Source organism: Haplochromis burtoni, unplaced genomic scaffold (assembly GCF_018398535.1).
Source record: "Haplochromis burtoni strain Fernald_Lab_line unplaced genomic scaffold, NCSU_Asbu1 Contig_123, whole genome shotgun sequence".
NCBI lineage: Eukaryota > Metazoa > Chordata > Actinopteri > Cichliformes > Cichlidae > Haplochromis > Haplochromis burtoni.
This window is the reverse complement of record NW_024582484.1, coordinates 745,103-762,444: the sequence shown is the minus strand read 5'-3', so window position 1 is coordinate 762,444 and position 17,342 is coordinate 745,103. Positions and strand designations below refer to the sequence as shown.

The 17,342-nt window shown below is 43.9% G+C and overlaps 1 protein-coding gene across 4 annotated transcripts in view; it reads right to left on the bottom strand.

Moving 5' to 3' along the window:
• Nucleotides 1-11,801: 11,801 nt before the first annotated feature.
• Nucleotides 11,802-17,342, bottom strand: part of dlc (deltaC) — a 21,746-nt gene continuing 16,205 nt past the window's right edge. Inside the window, exons 8-11 of one of the 4 annotated variants that reach the window (XM_005929357.3) lie at nt 15,053-15,788; nt 14,704-14,818; nt 13,309-13,343; nt 11,802-13,191 (exon numbers count right to left, since the gene is read on the bottom strand). In XM_005929357.3, the coding sequence (XP_005929419.1) occupies nt 13,143-13,191; nt 13,309-13,343; nt 14,704-14,818; nt 15,053-15,788 (935 nt within the window). In that variant the 3' untranslated portion in view covers nt 11,802-13,142. Of the gene's footprint in view, nt 14,819-15,052; nt 15,789-17,342 lie in introns of all 4 variants that reach the window. The other 3 variants (XR_006054751.1, XM_005929358.3, XM_005929356.3) reach the window with 3 other exon arrangements.

The window sequence follows — 17,342 nt, the reverse complement described above, 5'->3', positions numbered from 1 at the left end:
TGCAGTTTATCAAAGAGTGTTTGTTAGACTCTGCCACGCTAATATGCTGTGAACAAACGACACATTGGAGAATATGCTCCTCTCCAGGCGAACCATCAAAGGACTAATCAAGGACATCGAGAGAAATCTGGAGCTTCACTTGTAAAACAAAGCAGACGTTTACTCCATGGCTCTGGATGAGAGCTGCCATGTACACAAATAACCCAGTTTTACTCATGTTTTATGTGCAATAATAAAGGAGTTTGAGATTACAGAGGAGCTGGCACCGATGTGCTCAATAAAAGGGACCACGGCAGGTGTTCCAACCGACGGCTGTCCAAATCTGACAAAAACATCAGACTTGTGAAAACAAAGAACTGAAATTGGTATTTTTGCAGTTTCACCGGGACGAGAGCACTAAATCCCAGTTTATTGCACAAAAGCATGCAACTGAAACGGTGACATAGGCTACCACACAGCGGTCAGGTGGTTCAGCTTCGCAGCTGAGAGCAGAAATTCAGGAGTTTTGTGAGAAGGACATTTCAGAGCTCTCACATGCAGAATGGAAAGCAGATCCTGTGCTGGCTGTTGATGCATCTGCACTAAATAATGAACTACCTACAGGACAGGGCTTATTTGCACATGAATCGTACAGCCTGGTGAAAACTTTCATGAGAAACTTGCAGTTTCCTTTAACCCTGCTGGAGACCAAGAACCTTACTGGGACAGCAGCAATAAAGATGTTGATCTGTGAAACATACTGTTATAAAGTTCAGATACAGATCCTCTCTCAGTGATGAGTCCCTCGCATTGAATCTGACTTTATTGCACCTTTTCACGTTTAAAACACACCAAATTTCCCTCACCGAACAAGAAAAAAACATTTTCATTGCCCAAAAGCAAAATCTACTCTCACCAGCAGCAGTTTATAAAGAGATCAATTAAAACTGAGCAGAGCTGAGTTCAGCTTATTGGTGCAGCCCTCTGCAGCAGTCCCAGTTTCTCACATGGCCACTTGGGAAAATCAATTGCCCACCTGTGGTCTAAGAGTAAAAAAAGGAGGAGAGCAGGAATGCAAACACGTCGTGACTCGAAGCATAAACTGTTTTTACTGTGCCGTGGCCTCTGCTTCCCATGCAGTGACCTGCGGAGGGCTGGGTGGCCCTGACTGTGTGACAGAAGAGATTTACGCCACTTTAAGCATCAAAGTCCAGCTGAGATGAACCAGGGCCATGTGGAGGAGGCGCGAGAGTGTGTGCTTCATGTGGCAACGGCATGAAACTGCACACAGTCATTTTCTCAAAGCTGCTGGCGTGGCTCATTTATGCAGGAGGTTTCCTTTGTTGGCGTTACCCTCAGTCATGGTGTTGTGAGGTGGATCTGTCGCTCCCAGCTCATCACTTACCTCAGAGTGCTTTTTCAAAACACTCAGCTCATTCTGTGGAAGCCTAGAGAGTAAAGATTCAAACATGAATAAGACAGGCAACAAACAAACACTGCGAGGGGAGCCACGTCCTCCAGCTGATAAACTGTTGCATATTGCAGCACCACCCTGCTAAAGCGCTAATGTGGTGGCAAACGTTTACATGGCGTTTCTGTGACAGCACGAATCACAATAAGAGAACCAAAGACTTGGAGGTGCATTCAAATGCTCATATTCCTGTAGGTATGTAGCGTTTCACACTAAAAGCGGTTTGTATTAATGATAACTTTAAGATAACTTTTAGATTCTCTGTTTCAGTTAAACAAATAGCGCGTTAGACTTCCAGATGCATGCGAGGAAGGAGTGCTGCACACTCCTACACCAACTACAGGTTGGTTTTGTTAATGAAACTTTACCCATCACAATAAAAGCCTACACCCAGCCTGGCTGTTGGGCTCCTCGTCTCACAGGAACATGATGCACCACAGATTCAGGGATTTAAATAAAGAATAATATTACTAATAGTGAAATAAATTATGACTTTCTTAAATTGTAAAATTGTGCTAATATGAACACAAGTATTTTAGACCTGCTTATTCTTATTTTGAAGAATGTTTGTCTATTTTTTGTCTCATAAACAAAACAGTGATAAATCACTTTAGCTGTAGTTAAATAAAGTTTTTTTTAAATTTCTGGTGAACGTGCTCTGGATGAGTGGATATCCTGAACGTGGCTGCGAGGAGGTCCAGGACGAGTTACACGAGGATTATTTCGAAGCGCGAGTCATGCAAAGCTACTCTCAGAGCTACACTTCAAGTCTAAAAATATGGAGCTGAGAATAGGAACTCGTCGGGTACCTGCGAAGAAGAAAACTTTACGTTGTTTTTCTCATCACTTTCCTGACCTCTGACACACAAACACACACATTACAGCTCTCTGTCTGTCTGTTAGCTCTCTCACTTCCTCCCTGGACGACCTCTGACCTTCCTGGGTCACAGCAGCTGATTTGGGGGTGGGCCTCCATCACGATGCACTCCTGCTGGGAGAGTTGTAATGCTGTGGTGTTAAACAGGATTTGGAGCTCTCTTAGTTCCTTCTGTTTTCATGTTTCATAACTTCAGATAAAAGCAGTCAGAGTGCAAAAGGCCCCCTGAATGTCCTCTGTCCTCCTCCTCTGTATGCACCACCATTTATGCTTTTCACCCTGAATATTAAAACCATCCACTTCCTCCACCTCCTCCACCGCCTCCTGCTCTTTCAGAGGAACACCAAGGTGTTCACCGCCCAGCTCCTAGCAGCTCCTATCGATGGAGGACAGTAACTCTCTGTTCTGAGCTCGTGCTGCATGACTGATCTCTTCCCCCTGTCGCTCTGCAAAGCTCGTTTCTGCTGCTTGTAACCACAATCTCAGTCCCGTGGTTTCTACCCACAGTTTGTGTGCAGATGTCTTATATTCTTACCTTTTTATAACAGAAGAACTTTAAGCACATCAACCTGAAAGTTAACTGAAACTCTTCTTGTTTGTGGTTGGAAAGCTGCCTAGCCTGAAGCGGTTTCACGGTCACTTCTATGACCATACCTGTCTTAACCACCTCCATCAGGTCTCAGCATGACTGAGCTTCTCCCTCGACCTCTAAGGCTGATCCCAGGCATGTTTCAGACGCCCTCTCAGCTGAGCAAAGTGGCCTCGGATGTGCTCGTTCAAATCCCAGCCAGAGAGCAAACCTCTGAAGCCAACACTGGCAGTAATCATGGACTTCATCTTAGTGGTCGATCTTTAGCAGTGTGCTACAAAAAGTAAATACACATTTACTAGTAACAGGCCTGAAGTTTTACTTTGGCACATGAGAATTTCCAGCACACACAACATTAACCGTGTTACCCACTAACACTTTTAGACTGTTTTACATATGGTAAGCAGGTTACAGTAACACGAGGCTGACAGCTAATTTAGTTCATGCGCCTGTAAAAACATCAGTTGTAGAAATCCTCGACTAAACTTTCAAAATGAGACGACCAAAGTTTTTACAAAACCACATCATGTGGACGTGTGTGCGACCAGCCTGACTTCATGCATGTTACAGTGCGTGTGTGTGTGCGCGTGCATTCACGAGCATTATCAGGGTAAATGGATGTGGTGCAGAAAGTGCAGACAAAACCGCAGCAGCACGAAGAGTCGATGAGAACATAAAAGCTGATAACAACGCTGCAGTTATGACGCCCACTGAGCCTGAATAAAACACACTCTTTCCTCACACTCCGATCATATCTGATCATTGGGCAGCAGATCATGCTTTAAAGACTTCAATCATTAGTGTTGGTGCCAGTTCCTCAGAATTAAACAGCAGAGGCGGTTTTCCAGTTTAGAAGATAAGCTGAGTGTTTCCAGTCTCCCTGCAGTCAAAGGTGGATCTTTGAACCACGTTTTAATTGAAGAAAGTTGCTTATTTGTGGATTCTGCACATTTCTTTCAGGTAAATGAATGAAGACTTCCTGATATCACTTTTGAACTTTCTGCAGCAAATGTTATTATGTTGGTGTTATGCCACCAGCTGAGTTCCTCATACTTGGGAACTTAGGTACCTGGGCATTCCTGGGAATAATATCCACTTCCCTTTTCTTGGAAACAAATCTTTAAACATCCTGCAGCATCCCGGGACATTGAGCATGTATTTGCACATGGGTTTATGCAGTAATTATGCAATGACATCCTGACTTATAGTCAAATTTAAGGTCAGTGCAGGACGTGGCTGATGTGAAGGAGGAAGGAAGAACCTGCACACAATGAAGTGAACGTTAAAATGTGAAAATGAAGACTTAAGCAATGCTTTGAAAGTTAAACGCATCACTGTTGTGCATGTATGAATGAAGATGTTAGGAGCTGCTGCTCTTTGTGACGGAGACACGTCAGGTTGGGACAGTGTGTGTGTGTGTGTGTGTGTGTGTGTGTGTGTGTGTCGGTGTGTCTGTGTGGTGTGGGGTGTGGTTGTGTGTGTGTGTGTGTGTGTGTGTGGTTGTTTGTGTGTGTGTGTGTGTGTCTGAAATATTCATTATGAGAGAGAAGAAAGGTGAAGACAGTTGATTCATGTCTTTGTCTTTATCCTTCCTGTTCTTGTTTCCTCTTCATAACTTTTCTCTCTTTCTTACCACACACACACACACACACACACACACACACACACACACACACCTTCATGTCAGGATTGAGGGTAGGGTGTGTGTATCCAAAACAAGCTGGGAAAGAGAAGAGGGGAGGTCAGAGGTCAGAGACGGTGATGGAGTGATGACAGGTGTGTGTTTCATCTGTGTGTGTTCTTCACTTTCTCCCTTTCATCTGTCTCTCTGCTGAACCTCTCTGCTCGCCGTCTCTCACACAGCAGTTTTACTTTACAGATGCTAGAAATGAGATTTTACAGTATTGTACAATGAAAATGTGTCTGATGACGACGTTCAGCTGTCTCTGGTTGAGATTAATCTACAGATTAGGTCATAATTTGAATCTGCAGTTTCTCTGGGTTCTAAATTTAATGTTTGGACCTTAAAAATATTAACAGATTAGTCCCACTACAGTAAAACTAGGACGCCAGCCAAACTCTGGTGGTTGATTTGTAATTGCAGATTTTCTGTTGTTGTTAAAGACTGACTGCACGTCATTCTAGCGCCCTGGTGGTCATCAAGAATTAAGCATGCAACAAGTTCAACCTCTACGTGACCTGGTTTGCAAGGCAATGGCAAAGGTCGACTAGTGGTAGGCAGCAGGTCTCCAAACAATCGCATTCCAACTCGGACTGACTGGAATTACTCTCCAAGAGGTTGGCAAATAATCACCGTTTTTATAAACACATTTTGCAGAGTCTCTTTGTGGTAGGGGGCTGTTTGCATGCTGGTTACATTCCTGTATGCACAAACACAAGTGTCATTTAGCAGTTAAATCGCCATCCAGCAGCAACTACGTCACTACTTGTGGAGGAATTTCTGTTTCACATCTACGAGGTTCGGCTGGCCTTAGAATGTAAGTAGTTAATCTAAATTTTTGTTTATGCAGACAATAATAATAATAGTAATAATAGCATGTAAATAATGAATGAAAGAGGCCCCGATACTGCACCCTGGGGCACACCAAGAGAAGCAGCAAATGAGTGCGATTAGAAAGATATAAGACTAATGCCAATGAATGCAAGTCTTTTCTGGAGGATAGTGTGAAAAAAGGAACTTGGGGTTACATGCACTACAACAGATTAAACCAAAATAGCATGCAGGGCCGAGACAGTACACTTCCTGTGAGACAGGATGTGATTAATATACATTTCTTTGTGTTTGGTAAACCGCGAGGTTGGTCCAAACCAAGGTGCTGAGCAAGAAAAGGACACAATCTGTGTTTGAGAGGAGCAAATGTACTAAGGAGGTTTTGAAGGCTGGTATTGTAACAGGAAAGATAAACATGTGATCAGAGAGGGGAAACAAACGGGCTTTGCAGTCAGTGAGACACCAGAACAACAGATCCAGTGTGTGACCTTTACAAGGAGCTCAACATTTTAAATGTTGTTGCCGTCCAAAACTATCCAGACAGGATGTGAAGTCTCTGAAAAAAAGGGTTATTGTCAGTGTAGAAGAAGAACAGCAAAGTCGTTAAAGAATCCTCATTGGGTTTAGGTGATCGGTAAACAGTACACAGGATGGTACGAGTAGTAGCAGTGTATTAAAATGAGTGGAAGACAGGAGCGGAGGCAGGAAGTAGCTTCCATCCCAACGCAGGATGGAAGGCAGGTCAGAATTCGTCCAGACAGCAGCAGCACAAGCAAACCACAAAAGTAGAAAACATTCAAAAACAGTTCAGGACAGGATTACTCTTAAACATCAATTATTGTTGTCATCAGGCAACTAAAAAGCAACCAAAGATAAGATGGTAACCAGTGAGCTCTGCGTCCACGCAACCGGAAGATCCAAAGTGCAGACGTTTTAAGGCCTTAATGGCAACAGATTTGTGCTTTAGCCTATTTGTTACAATTACCTGCTGGATTATTACAGATCACAAGAAACTGCCAATCGCAAAATGTTTCCCCTAATGTGACTTATTAAACCCCAGCAGGAACCTCGGGAGGCCAACGCAGAAGCATCAAAAGCTGCAGTTCCTCTAATGTCCACCAGAGGCTCCAGCAGTGAGTCAGTCCACTCCCATTTGAAATCTTTACAGCAGATATAAACATGTTTAGAGCCTGCTGTAAAAATTTGTAAAAATCCCCTCATAACCTGTTTCTACTTTCGGCATCACGACGAGTCAAATATTAAACATTTTTGCCAGTTTTGACTTCTCGGTACTTCCTAAAAAATTTTATTAAAATGCACCTCCCTGTTTGGGCCTAAAATCCCCGCAGTGCTTAGATTGTATCTGTAAGTTTCACCCAGTTTCAACTTTAGAAGTCAGTACAGGACAACCAGTCTTATATACAAAGTTGGGATATGGATCAGCACAGCTGTGTTATTACAGGGTTATACCTGACAATATAAAGCACCTTGTGGTGACTGTTGTTGTGATTTGGTACAATAAAATTGTACTGAACTGAATGAGCGTTTCCTTTATTCAGGAGATCAGAGTTTACTTTCTGTCATGGACCTTCATTGGGAACCAAAAAAGTAGAACCCAGAAAGCTGAGAAGCTGCGTGAAATAAAAACAAATCAATGATTTGCAAATCTCATTTTTTTCACAATTAATGTTCACATAAGTTCTTGGAAAAATCAAAGCATCTTATCTTGAATTAGTTTGTAAATTATGTTTTTTAAACTGTATTAAGGAGGCTTCACCTCAGCTTACTGGAGTCCCTGAACTGGACCTCGAAACTGTGTTTGTGCTGTTGGAGCCTTTTGGAGCATTTTTAATACAAATATCTGCACAATGATTCGGCTGATGTGCGGCTTATTACTATAAGAACCTGAAGAAAAACAGGCTTAACAGAGGGACAGGTGGGGTTGTTGTGTGCGGGATATCATCTAATCTGGAGGGAAGCTCTGTATGTCCAGAAAAAAGAAGAAAACAACCCCCACACATAAACTGAACATGAAAAACTAAACTGGAACATATGACACTAAAAAGTCAGCTTTCAGTGCTGAGCCTACAGACGTGATGTAACTACAACGAAGTAAAGAAGTGGTGTTATTTTCCAGTCAGGTGTGCTGACAGGCTGTACTTCAGACACATCCACAGTGCTGAGCATCGCTGGCTTGTGAAGCACTCTGGTGTTAATCCGACCAGAGGATGAAGACTTAGTTCACCAGACGAGATGAGAGATGAGAGAACACGTTTACTGAATCTTTGCTGGAGAATAAAATCAGGTTTCAGACAGAGCCCACACAGCTAATGAAGCGTGTCATTTTCATCTGCACTTACTTATATTTGGGGCTGGGACTCGGTTCTGTAGAGCAACAACAGACAGCAGCATCAATAACAGCAGATATAACGTTAAGTCAGTAACAAGAAAAAGATGGAGCTGGAGATGATTTGGGTTGCAAAGAGGCTTGCAGATGTGACTGTAGGACAAAGCAGACCCAGCATGTCTTACATGAGGTTTACGGACTGGACGCCAAGGTGAGACGAATGCTGTGCTTGATTAGTATCAGTGTGAGGTCCGATGCACTAAGAAAGAAACTGAAAGCTGTTTAAACTGTATACTGTATACTGGCATCAGGAGTAAATACAGCTACAAATATGATTATGAGTTTATTTCCTTCAGTGGTTAATTTTTGGATTCGGTCTTGGCACTTTTGACTTACCGTACGCTTTCACTGCCTCAAAGCATCACTTAGATATTCAATTCAATTCAATTCAATTTTATTTATATAGCGCCAAATCACAAGAAAAGTCGCCTCAAGGCGCTTCATAGATACAGAGAAAAACCCAACAATCACATGACCCCCTATGAGCAGCACTTTGGCGACAGCGGGAAGGAAAAACTCCCTTTTAACAGGAAGAAACCTCCAGCAGAACCAGGCTCAGGGAGGGGCGGGGCCATCTGCTGTGATTGGTTGGGGTGAGATATTTTGCTTAAGAGCTGGTAGAGACCAAACACAGAGCTCAAAGAGAAGCACTGTGTTCTAACGAGCCCACATACCAAAAATGAGTCCTGCAGGTTTAGTCCTGACCCAGAAACTCAGCAGTGCGGACGTTTTACAGGCAAGCAGCTTCTCTTTGTGTTTTTGCCTTTTGCTCCCTTATCGCTCACTCCTGCTTCATGTCATTCACATTTGGTGCCCCTGCACTGGGTCTTACCCCACTACAGGCAACTGTAAGTCCATCCAACTGGGACAAGAGAACAAAGCAGAGGGAGGATTTTCAATCCCTTAATGGCCCGGGAACACCTCAGGAGAAGGTGGCTGAGGACTGGGCCAGCTTAGGCTACGTCCACACTAGCCCGGATAGATTTGAAAACGGCGTTTTCGTCTAAAAAAACTGTGTTTTTGTTTGAAAACGCTCCAAGTCAACACTAGTTTTATTATGAAATGGCCGAAAATGCTTACGTTCCAGTTCTGCGCATGCCTGAAATGCAAGAAGATTCAACCTGCCTCATTTAGTCTGACGCTCCTTTATTTTCCAGCTCTTTGAAAGGTCGCAGTAAAATGTTGAGGAAAAGCAGCGAGTTTTTTAAATGGACTAACAATGAGGAGTTGTTGCTGCGAGTAACACAAAAGCACAAAGTTGCAAAAGTGAGTGAGAATTAAAGAATTTGAAGAAAAGCTCTCTGGAGCATGAACAGACAATAATCTTTAATAGGGCTGTCAATCAAAACAACTGCTGTGTAATGCCCTCCGCTGTCATTGTTTAATTGGTCACATGACTGCATCACATGACTGTTTTCCCCGTCCACACTGTGACACGAAAGCGCTGTTTTGAAATGTATGTCTCAGTGTGGACGGGAGGCCAGAACGGAGAGAAAACCATGTGCTGCCAAATGAAAACGCGTTAGTGTGGACGCAGCCTTAGACTGCTCTGCTACCTTATCTTTGCCCTTAACCTTGATTGGCCCTGTGACCACACCAGACCCGATGACACGCTCATGCTTTGCAGCGTAATCTTTATTTACACTCACGGTTGCTGTACAGTCCAGGAGCTAGCCGAGGTGTGACTGCAGATGCAGCTCAGGTGCGTTCGCCTCCCCTGCAGCAGCACTGCAGACCACCACCACAGGCCCCCTCCAAGCAGTGACCATGTTAGAGGTTCAATAGAATTCAACTATTAACAGGCTCAACGCTCAGACGTCGTGACCTTTGAGCTCACTGATTCAGCAGAGTTCACAGTTCATTCTGAAGACAGGTGTGTGTGTGTGTGTGTTTTCAGAGACACAGCCAGCCAGGTGGACAGCAGGTGAGCCAGAGTCGGAAGTGACACGTGGCAGAAGCTACTCATTAGCCAGGAGTCAAAACAACAACATCAGATCAAAGTTTAAAGTGAGAACGTGAAAGCAAAGAGAAAGGGAAACAAAAGAAAAGCAGACAAAGGACTGAGGGGAGGAGGGAGGTGAACCGGCAGGAGACGGACAAAGAAGGAAGTTTGTCACATCCGTTGGAGAAGTTCTTCTTCTATTCAGCTTTACAACCGAGGTGTAAAGATAAGACAGCAAAGATGTGGGTGACTCTGTGCAACACTGAGAACCTGTATAGCTTCTGCCTCAGCCTAATATTCATTAGAGCACCAAACGTGGCTCCAAAGTGTGGATGAGATGTTTGCAACACGATTTCAGTCTGTGCCCATGAACTTATGGACCTTTGTTTTGTGGATTTGCTTCCATACACCAGTGCAGTGGATTTTAAATCAGACGATCGTGGTATGACCAGCCGTGTCCCGTTCTCTCAATATTCATGGACAAATTAAACAGCTGATTGATTAAGCCTATCAGCTAGAGAGGAAAAACAATCTACAGCTGAGTTCATTCTTATGGATCCAAAAGACCACAGACGACACATGAAGTGAATGATGACAGGATTATTTCTATGGTTCAGGAAAACACAACTAACCAAGTGGTGAATATGCTCAATGAGACAGACGCATCGCTGTCTATGGTCAAAAGGTGCAAACCGCCGGTTACACTCAACAAATGGAAGGCCAGGCTGTGTGTGAAAATGACTGAAATTCCTAACAGTTAATGCAAAATCTTTGTAAAACCACCAGGACATGTCGTTAAACACACTCCAACAGCACAAACGCAGCCAGAGGTCCAGTTCAGGGACTCCAGTTAGCTCAGGGGACGCCTAGCAGACAGCTAGCAGCTACAGCCACCTGTGTCCCCATCCACCTGTCAGTCAAAGAAGCCACGCCCCTGATAATGCAAACATTAATGACTAATCGAAACAGGTGAGTTATAAACAGTTGTTATGAAGGGGGAAACGAAAGCGTTCCAGCTAACTAGAAATGTTACATGTCCACGAACACATAGCTCTCCTCTTCCTCAGCTTAGGCACTCGTTAGCCTGATCGCTGAGAGAGAAGGTAGCCGGTAGGTGAGGCAGTCATCATGGCTTCATGAAGTCCGGCCTGTTGGAGCAGTAAAGTGAAATTTATTGGGACGCTGTAAACACTGAGGTAAACGGGATGATGATACTTAGTGTCCATGTTTTGGTCTGACAACTGCACAGCTCTCTGTGGACTACTGTGAATATTCTGCACACACACACACACACACACACACACACACACACACACACACACACACACACAGCTGATTGTGCAGCTATCAGTGTGTGTTTTATGACTCTGGAGGCTTTTAAATCGTAATTTTCCTGCATCTGATTCCATTTACAGGACTAATAAGACTTTATTGAGCCGTCGCACTGACTGTGGTTTGGTAGGGAAGGTTAAAGAGGTCTCATAAAATGATCGATGATTGTATGAATACAGATACGTTTCATTAATGCTGGGCTTCACTGGCTCCAGGACCACGGGACCATTTTTTTAAGCTGTCATCGGGAACGACAGAGAAGGCGATCGGTGGACATCGTGGATTTATTATCAGCGCAGAATAAAACAGAAGGATGGCGTCTTTTCAAAACTCGGTGGAAACGAAGGAAATTACAAGTAAAGATTATTATTAATAAATGAAATAAATAAATAATACAAAGGAAATTAAATAGTGAGTTATTATAAATGAATTCTTATTAATGTTGTGAGCACTGGACATAAAAAAATGATGGGTATAATCTGTAAATCAATGAAATACTCGACTACGACTGCTTTTATTGTGGTTTGTCGTGTATTTACCTCCTTTTTTTGTCATTTAACACGTCGGCAGTTTTGGTCCTCGACATAAAATAAGCTGGAGGCTCAACTGAGAGCTTAAATTTAGTTTGTAGACATGGAAATGTACAAAGTCTCGGTTACACAGACAGAAAGAAAAACACAGTACAGATAATGTTAATATTATTTTTCTAATTTATTTAAGAAAAATATATATTTGTTGATTCTGATGGAGACATTGGGCACATTAACGTAGACATATGTACAATTCTCTTTCATAAATACAAAATTATTTACAACGAGCAAAATTAAATAGGAAAACGTTCTTCTGGGAGGTATGTACACATTGCATTGTTCTCTTAAATTAATGAAGATAATACAAAGACACGTCTACACAAGAACAACACGTATTTTTGGTATCAAATGGATTATTAAAAAAAACAAAGGAATAAAAACTCTTTGGAGTCCTTCACTGATATAAAACGTTTTCTTTTTTTTCTTATATAAAAAGCAAAAAAACCGTCAGCGGCGTTTTTATTGGCAGACCGACTGAACTGGGTCTGCAGCGGTTTCATGAAGGCAGCTCTGAAGTTTAGCTTTTTGATTAATAGAAATATAAAATTCAGCTGGGAACAAATGGACCCGTACGATGAATCCAGCCCAACGGTTCGACTTTGATTATCTTTCAATTCACAAGGCAGGAAACAGCTGATTGTTATTAGGGGAACAAAGCCCCCCCCAGTTCACCTGAAACATCATTTACACAGCGATTAATATCCAGGGCTGAAGGCTGGAGATACAACTGGGGCTCAGAGACGGGTGGACTGACAGGCTCAGCGCAGGATTTGAACTTACCATTAAAAACCATAATAAAACTCGTCCAGTCTTCTGGGAGAACATCAGACAGTGACGTTCTCACTCTGATTGCTGGCTTCAAGTCTTTTTGATGTTTTTAGGGACAGAGGCACTTTGGATTCTGCAGGTTTGGTGATTGTAAGGCGGATATTGTTCTTACTGAACAGGCCACAATGTGACGAGGAAAAATTGAACGGCGATTGAAGGTGGACGACAGAAGCGTTGTCACAAACTATCCAGCCCAGGTCACAGATACGTGATCTGTGGAAAGGTACGGCTGTTTGACCTAAAAGAAAGAGGTTTGCCTCCCATTTCTGCGAGCAGGTCCTCTGATGATTGCGAAATTAGGGAGCATAGCTAAGGCACTCGTCTGTGTGAGAGGCGGACAATTCTCGCTTCGATCGTGGATCCAAAGAAGATTAAGAAAGAGTGCAGAGACAGAAGGTCAGGGCAAGATTTAAAGAATGAATAGTGCAAATGATGCCGGACGTTCAGTCTTTCCTCCCTCGTCTTCTCATTGCCATCCGAACATTGACAGTATCCAAGCAGACTAAAACAACAGAAGTCTCTCCATTGAGCAGCAGTAATAAATATTAAATTAAAAAACTGTGTGTAGAATAGATCCTCTGGGTATACTGTTCTGGACAAAACACTTTCAGGCCCTCAGCAGAAAAGATCCTTTGCTGGTGGTCTGAAAAATCTCAGGTTATACCTGAGAACGAGACAGAGAAGCAGCGGTTAGTCATCAGCGTACGGCATCACTGCACTGCGCCATGAACATCATTCATGAAGCACAACGTTCGAAGAAATATTAATAAGTGTTTTTAACCTCTTCCACCTGGAGGCACTGGGACCAGTCCGGACCTGTTAGAAAAAAGTTTGCACTTTCAGCGAGCAGCCCGCCTGAAACACCGCTGTGCTTCATTTCTCTGCAATTTATGGAGCTGCAGTGAAATCAGTGTCGCTGACTCTCACATTCACAGTTGTGATTAGGTCAGCGCGATATTTAAACAATAACACTGACGACGGGATATTAGCATTCTTTACATTTTGTGATAGGCGCAGTATTGCAATAACATAGCACAATTTGCCAGCAGTTTAATTGAATTTATAAGACATTAATATTTTGTGTCCTTGCATCGTCACACAGGATACTGCAGTACTAGGATGTATTCATTTTCTCACCCCTACGGGGGCATTTTTCCAGTTTTTTGCAAAAAATCTCTCACTCAGAGGTCACAGCTTTGTTCTTTCTTATGGACTTACAGATAAGCTGTAACATTGTAGCCAGAAGACATGCAAACATCAGTGCTGAGCATTAGAGTGAAAGAAAGGGGCATCTGGTGCATATCATATTACTGCAACCGACCAATCAATGTTGTGATGCTAAAATAGCAGAGCCTGCATCAGGGGTCCAACTCCAGTCCTCGAGGGCCGCTGTCCTGAAACCTTTCCATGTGTCCCGCTGCAACACACCTGAATAACATTAGTAGGTCATTAGCAAGACTCAGAACCTGAACACATGCTGGACAGCGGCCCTCGAGGGCTGGAGGTGGACCCCTGGCCTACATAAAGAGGAAGTCCTGACGTGAGACTTTGAGTCTGGCTACATTTAGAATTAATTATTTCAAAAAGTTTGCATAAAACAGACGATTAACAGTAATAATGTTTCTCTGTGGCACAAAAGCCCTGAGAGTGAACCTCTCCCATGCACCGAGCAAGCAAGTCAATAAACCGGTAAATACTATTAATAATATGAAAAATACAATCCTGGTGGCTTTTTTCTGCAGATGTCAGCTGCTCTAAATTTGCCTTCTCATTTCCACTTTTAGAGGAAATGTTTATTTTTCATCAATCAGTGCAGTTACTAACTTTTTTTTATCTAGATTATTGTGCACACACTGAACCCACACAAACAGCTGTCCATCATCCTCATCGAGTTCAAGTCATTTGTATAACAGTATGAATTTAATGCTCTGGACATGCTGAGCAAAGACACGTTGAACCAAGTTTAATTTTGCTTCGTCGAGCTTGCAGAGAAAAACCAAAGTGTAAATTCAGTGTCAGATGGTTAAAGACGACTTTGAACTTTGAACCTTCCTCAGCCTCCCATTCTGCGTTTCACTGCCACTCTTCCATTAACAAAATGAATCCTTGTAATAGTAATGTGATCGGCCCAAGTCAACAACGGAGAGATAAACGCTCGCGTGGTTGTGTTCCTCACCTCAGTAGCAAACACACACTGCTCCAGCTGGTCTGGGATGATGAACACTGAGTGATACAGACTGTCCTTTGCAAAACTGAGAGGAGGGACGATGACGGACGGCTCGCATTTCTTACTGTTAGAGGAAACAAGAGCGAGACAGACAGACAGACAGACGGACAGACAGACGGAGAGAGGGAAGGTTGGTCCAACAGCAAACAAAGATTTTGACAGCAAGACTCAGTGAAGATCCCCCCCCACCATGGACTGATCAGTTAAGACACAACGAGCTGCGACTTGTCTGAATTAAACTCACAGGAACGAAGCACAAACAGAAACAGAGATAACTATCAAACCATCAGGTCCTTACAGGTCAAACTTGTTCTTGTCCAGGTGCTGCTCCTCCTTTGCCAGGTTGTAATCTGCCATTTTGTTTTTAAACATGGCCACGTTGTCGCTGCCCTTGTCCACCAGCGCTACATCCTTATTGGACATTTTAAGATGAGCTCCCGGGAGGAGGAAGGCCTCTTTCTCCTTCAGGCTGCCCAGAGTCGCTCCAGGTAAGCTCCCGTTCTTGGGCGCCCCTCCGCCAATCACCGCGTTGCGGTTGTTCACCGTCTCCAGGTCGTTTTTTACTGACGTGGAAAGGGCTCTCAGCTCCCTGCCCCGGTACAGGTGGCGCAGAACGAAGATGGCGGCGCACACCAGCAGGGAAAATGTCACTATTCCCAGAGCAATAGCGGCAATCATGGCCGCTGGAGGGTCTCCATTCGCGGCCGGTTTCACAGTTGGCTTGAGAGAGTGTTCGCAGCGCGTGCCCATGAAGTTTCGTGGGCACTGGCACACGGGGCCGGTGAAGTGGGTGAAACACGTGCCGCCGTTTTCGCACGGGGACTGGTCGCAGAGGCTGGCGCGCACCGTGCAGTCCTTGCCGGAGAAGCCGAGGGTGCACGTGCAGCTGTAGTTGTTGATTCTGTCGAAGCAGGTGCCGCCGTTCCTGCAGGGATTGCTGGCACAGTCGTCGATGTTGGTCTCGCAGCGAGAGCCGGTGAAGCCTGGCTGACAGCGACACATGACGATGTTGCCAACGTCAAAACACTGAGCACCTGCAGACAGGAAAAAAACAGGTGTGTGTTAATAACAACTGGAGGAAACACCTGGCAAGGTAAAGCAGAAGAGGGCAGATGTTCATCTGCCACTGACTGATGTTGAGACTTCAAAGAGGTGAAACGAGCCCCAGTTTTAGGGTCATTTATTCTGCTGAGCAGTAAGTGTTACCAGATATGTAGTTAGCATGTTGGCCATGAAGCATCATTTGGAAAGGAAATAAAGTGTGTAGACGTTTAATAGATTCTGATGCCTTCAGCCCTGCTTACGAGCTAAAGCCATACAGCAGACACGGGAAACAAGGTTTTTGTGAAATACTCATCATTGAATCGCTCTAAACGTCTCATACGTTCGCTGGTATTTCTGAGTATTAGTATGTGGACTAGAAAAAACAGGGAAACCACAGCAGAGCCTTGGGGGAGGCCGGAGGAGGCTAAATACTCCGAATCACAGTTTCATTCTAAAAAAACAACAAAAGAAAGAAAGAAAAGAAACCAGGTTTCTGAAAATTTGACAAACTGTGGTAATAATTAAGCCGACAGTGTGCAGAAGACATTTTGAACCCTGCAGACTCGCCACAACGAAGCAAACTCCATCTGGACAGAGGAAGGACGAGCCGGGGCTGAGAGCGGGAGGGGAAAAATGTTCTTTACAACATTTCCTCTCAACAGATGCCCCTCAGAAAAACATGTGTGATTAGAAACATCCTGAGAAGTTGTTTTCCAGCACCAGGAAGTCATGTGATCTGCCAGAACAGTGGACTATAAAACTTAAACCATATCCGTCATTTCAGTTTAACTTCTCTGAAACAGGAGAAGATGCGCATCACAAATTAGCTAACAAATGATTCATTTTTGCTTTTGCTGGGATTTCGTGCTCTAAAAGCATTTTTAGGAGGGGAGAGGCACTGATCCTGCAGCCATGTATGGGTTCATGTTGGGCTGTTATTCCAAACTGCAGGCTGTGTGCTGTAAAAACAGACCCATATTTGGTTGTTCTGTGTTGCAACACTGCAAACAGAGCACAGCGTCATCTATCAGGCAGCAGTATTTTTTTACCCTCTGTCAGGCTCACTGAAAGACAGGAATGACTGCAGATTGAAGATAAGCAGGCGGCGGTTTCCACATGTTAATGAGAACCTCAGGGAGAACCGAGGGGTCGACAGGCACCCCGAGAAGCGGGGGCGGATGATAGGCCGATGATGACTGTTGTTTAATTATAAACTCTGAGATATGCTTCCTTTATTAATGCCAGGTCTGCCTGTGGAGCCGTCTGACCCTGATAATGCGTCTCCTCTCGTAAACGACGTGAAACTTTAAACTGACTGTTGGCCCAGCTCGCACGAGAACAGGTTACCCAACCACAGACCACCGATTATAGAAATCAAACAGCAAAACATCCTGCACGGTGCAAAATATCAAGCTTTAGAGCCAGATCAACGTTAAAATCTGAACTCCAGCGGCTTTGTTGTGTTTTCCTCACACACACACACACACACACACACACACACACACACACACACACACACACACACACACACACACACACACACA